This window comes from Ambystoma mexicanum, chromosome 3q (genome assembly GCF_040938575.1).
Source record: "Ambystoma mexicanum isolate Mex_15411 chromosome 3q, UKY_AmexF1_1, whole genome shotgun sequence".
Taxonomy (NCBI): Eukaryota; Metazoa; Chordata; class Amphibia; order Caudata; family Ambystomatidae; genus Ambystoma; species Ambystoma mexicanum.
In genome coordinates this window covers 763,318,902-763,332,754 of record NC_090926.1, presented here as the reverse complement: position 1 = coordinate 763,332,754, position 13,853 = coordinate 763,318,902, and the positions used below count along the sequence as shown (strand labels likewise).

The following is a 13,853-nucleotide window of genomic DNA, read 5'->3' as shown; positions in this document are numbered from 1 at the left end:
AAACAACCAGCCATTAGCTATTAGGAAACCCTAATGCTGTGAGAAACAGCCGATTATAAGCTTCCTAAAGCTATTCAGACTGACCTTCAAATGATAATAGGTATGAGGCATCAGATCCCGGTCTTGAAAAAATGTAAAATGAAGAGAATGAACAAACATAATGCAGATGAGCATAGAGTGAATTGTATGGAGGCAAGATGGGACACCTTTGGTTAAGTCAAATTTACTGGAATTATTTTTCAGAAAGCTGCATGAACCTGGATAAGCCCAAGGTTCAGTCAAAAGAAATCCCCTGCGTGTCCCTAAAGGATTAACCTTCTTTAATCGATGGAGGCCATAGAAACATTAGGGATTTTTGGTTGGACAGAGGGGGTGTCTCAGGAAATAGTGATGCCAATCATTTATGAAGGTATTTGGGAAGTTGACATGAAGAGCAGTGAGCATCCGGCAGGCTGTCTCAATCTACATCCTTTTAGGCACAGGGTGCCGGGGGAGTGTCCCCTAGAGCTTACACTTCATGTGCCTGACAGCTATATTCTGTTGTGCCAATATTTCAATTTTATCTTCCCCACAGGCAAGCCGGTTAGATAGCAGTTGAAGTAATTCAGGTGGGATTTAGTAGCTGCCCACAGAGCAATGACCTGTTCTTCGAAGGAGTGAAGGGCAAACAACTCTCTTCAACCGCTGAAACAAGACTACAGTTCACCCCTAACCTTTGATTTGGTTTTAATCAGTAGGCAAAGAAACTGCAGATTGTTATTTGACTAGATCACTCTAAAGTTTCAATTGGTCCCCAAATGGATGTCATCAATTTCAGCTCCATTTTGAATTGAAGGCAGTTGTCAGAGACCCAATCTTGAATGCCTCAAAGGCAATGTATTAGAGCCTTCATGGCAACTTGTGTACAATCCTGAAGAAGTGAATGGGGAACATTCTATTAAGGTGCATAGCACACCTGGCAAAGAAACAGGTGCCAACAGGGCTTCTATATGGAAGTGAGATTGAGCATGGTCACCTATATTGCATAGTGCTTTCCAATTTTTCCATCGCTCAGTAGGCATGCATACAAGGACAGAGTAAGGAAACCACTGGAGATCCTCTGGCCGGAAGGATCTCTTAGCTTGCTGCTCAGTCTAAGGGCCACTATAAGCAAACCAAACTTTGGATATTGAACGTTTATGCAATAGATAGTTTTTCCAGTGGAAAGGTGAAAAGTAAATCTGAAAATTGTGTCCTAGGGCAAAGTCTATTCATTGAGCAGTCAGGACATAAATAGGGGCAGGGTGTGGTATTAGCTGTTCAAACACTGATATTATGTATTGTACAAATGACACACCGACTGAGTAACCAAAGCATGTAAACATATTGAATGAGCAAATGGTGAAGAACAATGGTACCACCCCCTTTCCCTCTAGAGGAAGATGAGGACATCACAATTTGGGTAGAAAATAAACAAAACAAGAATTTACCGAAGCACTAACACAATGACCCAGTAAAGACACTGCGACCAAGGCAGGATATGAGGACCAGGTAATCACAAGAACAAGCTTTGCTTGCAGCAGAATGTGTCATTTGACAGAAAATATTTATGCAACCACAACTGAAAACATCTTTATTTCTATCTTCTGCACCACTACTTTCTTTTATAATTATTATATTATATAATTATTATATTATCTGAGGCTACACAATACACTTGGCCATCACCAGGAGCCCATTTCCGCTCAAGGGATTGGAGTTCTGCAAAAGAGAAGTTAACTATCGCCACTGGGATGAAAACTCTATACCATGCAGCTTATTCCAACCTTGACCAGTCCCTATGAACTGAAATCAAGAGGTACACCCCTCCTCCCCGGCTCACTTTCTCATTTGCATTCTTAATGATGGTCTTTATTCTACAACACTTCTACAAACGTAATGTTGTGGTTGAACTACTTTTACTCTTCTTTTACATCCCCTACCCTTTTTCCAGCTTCAGTAATATGCTTCGTTTGGGGATTACATTCTTTATAGTGTATAATATTTAATATTGTGCATGCTGGTCTTCAAATTCTCCACCACCTCTTGATTGAAGTGTGCAGCTCAGCTATCCTACTTGAAGTTAAGGTCATTCCAGTGAGCTCTTGGTATGACTGTCTGCCAAAAGCTGTGCTGGTAGGATGCAGGAGTTCTAGTAGAAACAGTTAAGCCTCAAGTTAAAATGAGGGTTGGGATTTGGGGACCGGGAATGAAGGGCTAGGTCCTTTGAAGCATGACCTATCAGTTGGGAACTGAGTGCAGGGGAAGGTGGACCCTGAAGGTTTCAACCAGTTATTAGGGTATTTACACTGAGCGTGGAACTAGCTCTGGGAAGCAACAGAGCACTTTACAAGTCATAGGGGGAACGAGATGAAGGGAAGCAGAGATACAAGGGGGAAGGAGAGGGCGGGAAATTTGTCAGCAAGGGATCTACAAGCAACCAAGGGAGGAAATGGGGGGCTAAGGGTATTCACATTGCTCAGTCTCAGGGAAGACCACTCAATATCAGGTTCAGTGGGGAGTGGACAAGGAAAAACATGGCTGGCCAGATGGGCATAGACTCCTGGTCTGGGATAGACTACAGGCGCTGCCAAACATTCATAATTTGATTCAGTATACAGGTCTCAGAGATCTAATAATGTAAACATGTATACTAACAAATGATTTAAAAAACACCATGAGCAGATTTCTGCAGAGGAACAAGTGAGAATCTTAAAACATTAAGATGATGCAAACAAAGAAGGCTGGTGTGGTTATGTACTTGAAAATCAATTAGCCTGTCTCAACCTCAGTCTCACCTTATGTTATGATCTATAGCCGTTAAAGTGCACTTACGTGTTAGCATTTAACTAAAAGGAAGGGAAGCTCACGTTATCATGCACGGTAAATAGTTGCTTCAAACCTTCTCAAAAGAAAGCACTCGATGGTGGAAAAAGACACAGCCAAAGGCTTAATTTGTGGCCAGGAAGTTTGCTTTTAATTGTGCTCTTTCTTCTGGTAACATAAGGCTTTAAGAGTTCATATTGAGCTATTGGCCCGTCGCTTCCGTGAGTTTTACTGAGGAGGTGAGACAGTGCAACCCTGCTGACAGTTAAGGGGCAAGGCAGTACTTCGCTCCATGGGATCCAGCTGTAGTTTGGGTGAAGCATGTCGCTCACCAGAGCAGCAGCAGTCGCTAGATCGGCCCACTTCGTTCTCATCTTCAGGGATGGTGCAGAGAGACTGCCGGGCTGACCGGTACTGAAGCATGATCTGATGTATCCGGGATGCGTGACAGGAGAGGTTGGTGATTCGCTGGGGCAGCAGGCATCTAGTAATGGTTCGCCGGCTGCCAGAGCAGCCATTGGCAAAGCGTGCTATGCTAGCTGCAAAGTCGCTTTGGTGCAACCTATCAGGACAACGGTGGGTGGCGTTGTGATGCTCGTTTGTCTTGAGTATCCGAAAGAAAACAAAAGGCAAATTACAGTGGTCTTTGGAAGGATGTAGCCTCAGGCCAGGGAGTATCAGATTACCACCCATGGGACTAATGGGCAGCAGGCACGGGTTGGACAAATATGTATTTGGTTGGGTTTCTGAACAGGGTAACTGTGAACTCTGATTTTCAAGGAGGGATTGCACACAAAATAAAGATGGCTGCTGACATGTCTTGGCACTTGGCATCTCAGGACTTGAGTCTGTTGATCTGTGTTCCTTTGGAGAACCTTGCACTGCTTGTGGGAGGTTAACACAGTCTTGAGAATTTGAAGAGTCGTAGTAGGAACTGGCAAGACTCAAAGGTCTGCTGAGATTTGACATGTCAACTGTAGGATGCAGTTCCAAGTTACTAACTTTGCAGCTGTTTTCATGGAAGGCTTCTGGGAATATTCGCACAGATTTGGCAGGTGGCTGATCATGTACAGAAGATTGGAAACACTGAGATCCAAGATGGGAATTCTTCTGAGCTTCATGCATGGCTCTCAGCATACATGATTCATGGGACACCACACATTCATGAAGGTCCGGGTTTGTCGACTTCTGGATCTCTGGGATGTTTCCGAAAGACATGTGTGGTTGATTTTGATCAATGTTGGTCAGATGGTCTGCAGAAGTAGGGGAGCAACCTCTCAAGTTCCCAGATATGGCTCTAATCCATGCCCATGGGATATTGTGCTGTTCGGGCTGTCGCGAACACTCAGGGTGAGGGCGTGTTGCAAGTGAGTCTCCTATGCCAGCTATCAGATCACTGAGAGGCTGCTTTCCAGGTAGTTTTACCTGAAAGCTTGGAGAACAGCAGAAAATGCTGTGATCCACAGGCATAGACCCATCCCAAAGTCTTGGTGTTTGATGCTTTTCCAATGACTGTAGAACTCCGAGGGGGTGAGGGCTGACCTTGGCTGCCCCAGGGACACACGAGTTTGCAGTCATAGATATAGGAGGGGGTTGGCCATGCCTACCAACTCGCAGACTTGAGCGAGCAGAACAGGAGTCACAGTTTTTAAGAACACTTTGAACTAACATATACGGTGCCTGGTCCTCTTCCAGTAGAACAGGGCTCTGAATACGGGGACTGGAGTTGTTCTTGTTCACAGAGACGTCACGCATGCTGGACGGCTGTTGACTTTCATCAGAATTTGGACACTCTGGAGTTGGGGATGTCCTGCTTGCCGGCGAGGATCTTGGAGCAGGCGAGGAACTTAGAGTATGCAGTTGGTGTGCTTCTTGCTCTCCTGTCTGCTGTCCATCTGCACCAGTGTCACAGGCCTCCTGCTGTTTAGAGTTTGCTGTAACCACAGGGGTAGCCAACGGCTGCTCAAACCCTGCCTTCTTGGTGTGGGGAGTCTGATGGGCCTCTCTCTGATGTCCAAGGGTAATTCCATCTGACAGGAGCTGCAACCGATGCTGAATCAAGGTGGGTAGCACCCCAGAACGATGGATGGGCCTGTCCAAATACTCTGCTGCAGAGCTTTGGAAAATATTTGACTGTTGCTGCTCAGAGTCAGAGAAAGACTTGTCTTTGCGCTCCTTGGTGCACTGTAGTGAGGAGGGTGAGGTGCTGCATATCGGAAACCTCTGCAGGGCAGATGACAGATGTAGTGGATCCTCTAGGGATGTTGTCACAGGGGCATGAGGTGAAGTGTTATTTTCCTTACCTTGTAGACTCTCATGAAGACAGGCATGGTCCTGTGAAGGGAACAAATTAATGGGATTTACAGCACAGTTGCTTCCAGGACCGATGCATGCCTCACTTTTGTTCTGAGCAAAAGATCGACTAGGTGAGGGCTCCTGCACCATGTTGCATACCTTTTCTAGCTTGCAGTAAGTCTCACCCTCTGGGAACTGTCTTGCAAATGGTAGCTGCCCCTGTATTACAGTCTGAAAGGCCTCAGGGCCATAGTTAGCCCCATCCTGACAATCACGAATGGTCCTAATGAAGACATGAGGCTGTGGTAGTCTCTCTGTGCCAGAGGACTGAGTACTGGGAACATCAGGCACATTTTTAACAAATAAATAGAGTGGTGGCTGTGGAGGTTTTAGGTCCTGCGGTGTGAAGCGTGGCTTGTTTTGACCTTCAAGTAAACTTCTTCTGGAAGCTGGTGCATGCGGTTTCTTGACAGAAAAGTCTGTACTTGATGACTGGAGATGGTCCTTCGGTGAGATCGGGGTCGACTGGCTCTGCACTTCATTCTGTAGGCTCTCATCACTGGGAGAGGACTTGTTGTTCTGAGTGTTAATATTTGATGCCAGAGGAGATGGAGTACGTCCTGGGCCAGCAATGCCTTCTTCACTTGGGTGGAATTTGGGCAGATGCTCCGGGACACTCCGTATCAGAATAAAAGATGGCGGATTCTCCATCAAGGAAGGTTGGACCTCAGTATTCTGGCTGTTTTTCCGGCACTCTGGGCTACTTCTGATGGACACTGGGAGATGATGCTGGGCAACTGTCGTTGAGCTTTCCATTTCTGCATGCAATTCGCTACGAGCCCTAGGGGAATTTCTGATCCACACATAGGAGGGCTTCTGCTGCTCTAGTCTGGTGTGAGCCTCAGGGCTTGGGATACATTCACGCCTTTCACCAGAGCCGGACCTTAACCAGAAGTAGGAATGTGCATGCTGAGCTATGTTCTGCGGACCATCTGGCCTGTGGAGCTCACGTGGAGGCTGTGGGACACTGGTTCTGAAGGGTTGGTGCTGCAGCAGAGCCTGAACAGGTTCTGCATTAGGGTAGAAGTCACTCAAGTTGTCTGGGACAGGTCTAACCCAAAAGAGGGGAGGCTGCTGGCGCCCCATGCTGCTAGGAGGGCGGCTTCCCAGTGGAGAAGGTTCCCTTTGATCTGGAAGAAAGCGGCGGAGGGAAACCGGAGGTGGAGGACTTGGAAAGACAGCATGAATCCTCTCAGCTACACGGGTGGGCTTCCCATGATCCCCTGTAGGAGACCGGACATATACATATGGGGGATGTTGCTGCTGATGGTGGTGTTGTGTGCTTTGTGGGCCCTCAGAACAGTGGCACTGATAGTTGGGATAGTCAAGGTTGTTCCTTGAGGAAAGATTTGAGCCCTGATACCGACTTGGGTGCTGTAGATCTGGTGGACTTGAGAAGGAGGTGTTTGATGGCTCAGAATTGGCTCTAATGAAAATGCAAGGAAGGTGCTGCTGCTGCTCCTCAGTGCGGGAGCTTTCTTGGCTGGTGTGGAACTCCCGTCGATCTCCAGCAGTGCTTCTCACGTACACAAGAGGGAGACGGTGCTGGTTTGTAGTTTGGTGGCTCTCTGTCCCACGGAGGTCACTGCTAGGAGCTTCAGGCATGTTTTGGGTGAAATAAAGAGGTGTCTGGTGGCACATCCTTGTTTGGAAACAGTCAGGGTCACGGAAAACGCTATTCAAATTCTCTGGACTGCCTTTTGCTAGAAAAAGTCGTGAATGTGTCGGCCCCCCTAGTCCCCCTTGGAGGCTCTTGGGATTGGGGACACAATGGTCCATATCTGCATCATAGGCCTTAAGGTAGAAGAGGGGCGGGTGACTAGGGATCATGGTAACGGCAGTGTTGAGATTTCAGTCAGACCCCCTAGATGCAGGAATGAACGGGCATGCAGTTTCTTCTAGCCTTCCCAGTGGAGCTCGATAAGGTGAGGCAGTGGTGGAGTTACATGCCAGCCTGACCTGGGGTTGCTGGTTGACCGCCGAGATCCAGCAGCTGACTTGCCAGCCTGTCTGGGTGGGCCTCCTGGGAACACAACACTTGGCAACATCGGAACACAGAATCTTGTGCTTTGAATGCACCATTGTTGACACGGGAGGTGAAGGTTCATAGCTGGGGTTGGTATGCAGTAACCTTTCCTTCAATGCAGAGGTCACAGAGCCACTGGGAACACACCAGGACCAATAACCTCTATCGACTGAGCTCAGGTGCCTATCCACCACTGATGTGTTGGGGAAAGGAGTTTAAAATGTCTAAATTTGTTGCAAGACATTAAACTAGTGGTTTCCCGAGATAAAAATCATACATAACAGAGCTCATCTTCACTGTGTCTAGGGTGAAAACCAGAGCCGCCACCACTTGGAAGTAAACATGCAACTACAACATTTATGCGATTTTACAAATAGTGCAAAAAGCAGTTGAGCAAGCCACTAGATTTTCATTGATGTTTTCTTGCCTGCCCCCAGATAGCCATGAGATTAGTCATGCCAAACTGACATGCAGCAGAAAGAAATCATATTCTATGTAGTCAAAAAGCCTTCTCTTGCTGGGCTGTAGCAATAGACTCCTGCATGGGGCAGTGCCTCAAACCGCAAATTACAACTCTGCCTTCATAGACTGGCGACCACAACAATTGCAAGCCGTTGGGATGACCTATGACCCAGGCTGTATGCTCCCTATTGGCAGGGTTCCTTACACGTTCAGGTTGAAAATACAGCTTGACACTTTCTCTGCTATCCCTCTCTTTCAGACCAACTTCACGGACAGGTTCCTGAAGTCCATCATGTCATCCTCGCGTATGCTGCAGGAACTACAATCCACTTTCGAACTATTATGGATGAAGCTCCAAAGGCTGCCCCAGGCGGACACCATTGAGATTGTGGCTTTCACCCTCATCCTCCTCTTCATTGGTGAGTAGGTTAGTGTATACCATGCATATCTATGACTGATCGCCTGCACACAACACGTGTCCACAGGGGAACACTATTCAAACCTTTCCCGCGTTTGGAGATTTGCAAACAAGACAGTCTAGGTGCAAAAGCAGGCCATCGCAGGATGCTCTTTCTTTTTACCAGGGGTCAACTGGTCCTCGCTCGGAATGACCTGTAGCACCATGCATGGCAGGCCCCCTTCAATCATGCCTTGTATTATTCCTGCATTCCCAGGGTTTGGATACCCCTTCCCTCCTTCTCAGCCTGCTCCAATACCAGAGGTCAGCAAGATGATTGACTGAATGCTCTGTAGTACATGCGCTATAAAACCCCTCCGTCCCGAACACTTTATTATCATGAGATTCAAAAGCTTTCGGACTCAGAAATCTTACAACAGAGTCACTAGTGCCCCATGCCAGAAAGCAGTGTTCTACCATGGCCAAAGTTTATCCTTTCATACAGTCCACCTGTACATGTGATGCAATGGCAGCTAACCCCAGAATGCCCATACTCCTTCTGAGGTGCCCCATTCCATCAAAGGATGGTAGGTGACCAAAGAAACTGGTAAGACATATGTCCAATACAACTCTTCCTACCTCAATGACCGTACAATTAAAATATGAAACACCAACACATTTCTGTGCATTAGTAAGCCTCCCTAGGGAACCCCGATGTGGCAGATGCCGTATCCCCTCTACAATCCGAACAATACAATGTAATGTACTTATGCACTGTGACTTTGTTCCGTCAATGACCTTGCTTGAAATGTTGACCAGGGCTGGTTCTCTTTTGATAAATCAATAAAAAGATGTAAAAAAAAAAAAGAAGCCTCTGTATGCAGCACACAGTTATCCGGCTTGTTAAAAAAAATCCCACCAGCAATGACGCGGTCCATACCCAAATAGACCATTTCCGTGGTCCATAATTCAGAGTAGCAAGCCCATGCTTCTATAAGTCATTACTGCCAGACACCAGGATCACAACTTGTGACGTAGCTGAGATGAAATTATATTTAAAAAAACATCTGTTCGAACAAATCTTCCACACATTAAAGAAAAAGCCATTCCATATAAAGCATCCCAGCTTCCTGGCCACACCACACAATAAACCTCAGCCTCACTCACTTAAACTTAAACATCTCACTCCTCTCTTGCATTTGAAGGTCTATGTGTTTTCTGCATGTTCCTCTTATGGAGATTGAGGACCCACATACAAAATGGCAACAAAAAATAAAAACGCAAATCAACTACCATCAGAGCTCTGAGGGCTCTACAATGACAAGACTGCCCAAAAGAAATCAGGAATATACATTACCATTAATCTACCTATAAAGCACATGCCATGTGCCCCTGTGGTGGGAGGGCTCTCTAATCAGCAAGGATATGCAGTGTGTGGATGAAAGCCAATAGACCTTCCAAGTTAGTGAAGCTGAGCAACATAGGACAACTTTTTACAATGTTGGTGTGGTTTCTGTAATCTACCGGCCAAGAACGTAAAAAGACAGCCAGCCCACAACAAGGACAATTGTGGGCATCAAGAAGACTTCTTATGAAGATACTTTAAAAATACTTCAATAAAGATATGCATGAGAAAGAAAATCATGCATAAGGGATATAGCACCCTGACAGATCTGTGACAACAGAACTGTTATGCTCTGCAAAGCTCTGCTATTATATGGTGAATACCAGCAGGTGATGTTAGAATTGTATAGAACAAAAGTCTTTGTGGGACTGAGCCAACTGCGTTTGAGGAGTGTCACCCCTCAGTTGGGATCCTGGGCAAGCGCCACTTCAGGGGTAAAATATTGCTGCTGCTGGCAATGCCAACTGATATGGGATGCATTGTCACTAAGGAGATTGAAAAGAGAGGTGAGCCTGCACCGGCACATTCACTACCAAAAACTATACCCTACCACAGGAAATTACTCTTCAATGTATAATGCATTGTTTCAAATGAGATTACCTTAAGAGGGAGGAGTTTTCCCAGGAGAGAGACTGGTCAGGGGAAAAGGTGAGCAAGGAGGCAGACACATGGAGAGTGCCGACAGATGACTTTGTGCGGTACAGAAAGAGGATGCCTTAAGACGCTGGAACCAGGAGCAGGGTTCGGAGGACAGCCATCATTGGCCAAGTCTCTGGGACAGATCTTCTCATGCAAGCAGTGAAATCCTTTCCCCTTGCCATGCCCTTTGTTGCCCCCTCTCACCGGATGGGAAGTTCGGTGAAGAACAGTATTTGGAATTGGGAGATTGTTGAGCTAACCAACAATAGAAAGTATTTTTTATAAAGGGAGCCTTTCTGCATATGCTTCCCTTCTTAACAGTATCTGCTTTTGTGCATTTTAGCATACTTTTGATAAATATTATTGTGTCAATAAAAAGATAACAAAAAAAGATATACATTATTAGCACTCTCCTGAAGTAGGATAGAACTATAATATGGATTGAGAACATGCTGTTGATTTCCTACTCTGCTTTAGAAAGGGTGACTTTGTGGGTACTGTGAGAATCCTGAAAGTGTCTACCTGTCTAATCCCGAGGGACCTGCCGTCCAGGTGGCCAGGACACAGCCATCGCTTTTGGATCCAGTTCCTGGGGGTGGACCAGTGAAGGCAAGCGTCCCCACACAGCACGATCCTCCCTGCAATGAGAGACAATGAAGGACTCTCCCAATATGGGAATAAGGCCAAGACAGAGTGCGGGTGAGCGTAAACGGGAGTTTATCAATCAGAATAGGGCATGCAAAGAACTCTGCAAACTCCGAGAGCGCTCTGTCTGACAATAGCAAAGACAGGCGTATATATTTACAAAAAACGTCATAAGAACCTACATACTATAGGGGGCACAAGTTCAAGGGGATTGGGTGGCGACGACTAACTATAGGTGCTGCTGTGATGTGGTTGGCTTTGGCTGGAAGACGTCACTGGTCAGCCTCGTGGGTTGGGCTGGGCCTGGCAGGGTGGCGGAGTTCATCCGGCTGGTGTTGTCGTGCCATCGCGGCCAATGTCAGAGATGAATGTCCTTTCCTGACTTATTTGCCCTAGGCCATGCACACCGCAGTCATTCACTCGTTTCAGTATTATCTTCTTTAGTAAATCTTCCAATAGGTTATACTACAGGTTAATGCAACACAGGAGGAATGCACCTTGTGAGAGGACTGGAGGCAATACGTCAGGGCATGGTTACCAGTGTCCTGATGACCGGGGTCATAGGTCGAGGGGCTAAGCTTCGGGGCCTGGGACGGGCGGTACATGTCTTTCTGCCTTGTTAGAAGTTGTTATGGATGTTCCGCTGTGTGTTGTCAAAGTGTTGGGTGTCCTGATTGCACAGGGCCATAAGTCTGAGATGGTCCGGTGGGTTGTAAGGTTTACGAGGGGGCGCGTGCGTTCAGGCAGAGGTTTACTGCTGTGCTGTAAATAATGCAGGTGGCGGGTGGTGGCCTTGGATGCTACAGAGGGGGTTACAAGTCTTTCAAGCGGCTCCAGCCTAGTTGGGGGAGGTAACGCAGCGCGGCGCGGTCTCTGCTCTCATGCCTTGGCAGCCCTCGCTGGGTGGGAGGGGGAATGACCTTGCGCGTATTTCACAAAGGTATCTCCCTCGTGTGTTGCCGGTTTAGGTAAAGACATCACAAACATTTGAACATTCTATAATACGTATCCAAAAACACTACAGAACATGCATTTAAACTTTGCTGGATGTGTCTTGATTATAACCAGTCTGAGTACCTTGTTTATACATTTATGTTTTAACACGTACAGTATTTAGTTAGATGCATATATATATATTTGCAGTAAGTGAGGTAGAGTTAGGGTTGGTGGAGGACATAGAAAGTAACCCACCACTTGTGCGTGATGGTGGTGGCGCATGTGGGGCCTAGACATGCACCTTCTCATGCATTCTTCACATGGGCCCTTTGGATGGTGTACATTCGTTTTCTTGTGTCCTCTAGCAGCATTAGTTCAGTTATGGCACGAGCCCATGGGGTGTAAGTTTTCCAGTTATGCACGTGACAGCCAGGTTCCTGGTGCGTGCCGTTATTATTAGTACCCAACTGCAATGGTATATGCTCACCATCGCTTATATCGTGGGGGCATGATCTCTTGTAATCATACATCCTACAGGCTTTTTGTAATATAAGGGGTTTTATGAAAGAGAAAAGCATCCTTTGCAAGTAGTCTCAGCATTAATATACAAAGATTGTCTGGCATATAATCGACCATTTTACTGTTCTTTTCATTTGTTTAGGCCTGCTGGCCGGGTCATGCTGGGAACGAAGATACACTGCGGGAGGTGAACTGTTACAATGTTAGGCTATTACGCTAGCTCATGTCCGTCTTGTTCGTGGGAACGTGCTCGCAGCGGATCTACCAGGGTGCTGCGGCAACAAGGATGACTGAAACCCTCCAAGGGTGGGGGCCGCGCTACAGTGCGCTGTGCTCACACCATCTTTACCAGACAAAAATGGTTTCTAGGCCCAGCTACGTTTTAATACGTGTGGGCACTTAATACGTGCGGGCAATGTCTCCAGTGGGTGAGCCCTCCACCACCTGGGCCCGGGTGGCAGGAGGGGACGCCCAAGAGAGCCATAGTCCTCACCTGGGGAGAAAGTGTAGGCGAGGGGGGTCGTCTTGGACCAGTCCTCCCCTACACCAGTGAGGGAGGATCCCCTAGATAGGAGTCCTTGGGGAGTGGGACACCGAAGGGTGAGATTCAGTATCCCCCTTCTTTCAACACCGTTTCCCCATTGTAAAAACGTAGGATATTCCAAAACACTGCCCCCCACTTCCAACACGAACACCTTCACACAGCACGAAAGACAACGGACTAACACCAAAGCCGTTTACCTGACATGTCCCAAGACAAGGGTCAGGCAAAGTCAGGTAACTGACCAGAAGCACACACACCGGATGGCCTTTTCCCTTCCTCACAGGGATAAAAGGTGGAGCACAAGAGCACAGGAGGAACAAGGCAGACCACACAACGTGAGAGCTAACTCAGCACGGCAGTTCAAGAGGAGGAGAAAGACGGCGCAGACCGAGAGGCTGACAAGGAGAGAAGCAACCTTGCCCTTTCTGACCAAGGCCCTTGTAACCTCTGCAGAGGGAATAATAAGTCTGCAAACAACAGCCAGCGGGTGTTGCAGCAGATGTCTATGGTATATGAGACGCTCCTTCGCTGACAACCAAGCCGGGGAGAGACGTATGTCTCTATGATACCAACCTTGACTCGAAGGAGAAGTAAGCCAAGCAGTTCATCACATTCGGTGGTCAAGGGAAGAGCTGATAAGAAACCAAACTAGTACAAGAACTGTTTGTTAAAAGTTGTCAAGAGTGAACTACAGGGAGGGATGCCAATAAGACGGGACAAAGTCTGATGTTCCATAGTGAACTTTTTGTTAGAAGTTGGCGAGAGTGAACCCGGCAGAGGGAACCCGACAATCAGAGGTGAAGTCTGAAGAACTGTTTACAAAGACATTAAGACTTGTGAAAATAAGCAGCACTGGAAGACCAGGGGAAGTGAATGGTCCCCCTTGTCAAGTGGATCCGAGCCCAGTCGAGGGAGATCCAGGGGTCCTCACCCCCAAAGTCTATTGAAAAAGGAACTGTTTATTCAATTTGTTGAATACGATTTTGTGAAGGGTCTATGCTCGGAAGACGGAGACCCTGGGGTGAGAAGTATACGTGGAACTGAACTTTGTGCTTGTTTGTTGGATACACCAGGCCTTGAA

General features: G+C 47.0%; 2 protein-coding genes across 4 annotated transcripts in view; one reads left to right on the top strand and one right to left on the bottom strand.

Moving 5' to 3' along the window:
* Positions 1-13,853, bottom strand: part of RECQL5 (RecQ like helicase 5) — a 1,190,108-nt gene that overhangs the window by 448,143 nt on the left and 728,112 nt on the right. The gene's annotated exons all lie outside the window — the stretch shown is intronic.
* The window catches only part of SMIM5 (small integral membrane protein 5), a 71,651-nt gene that overhangs the window by 22,117 nt on the left and 35,681 nt on the right, over positions 1-13,853 (top strand). Inside the window, exon 2 of the mRNA XM_069654763.1 lies at positions 7,947-8,106. Within this exon, the coding sequence (XP_069510864.1) occupies positions 7,947-8,106 (160 nt within the window). The remainder of the gene's footprint in view (positions 1-7,946; positions 8,107-13,853) is intronic.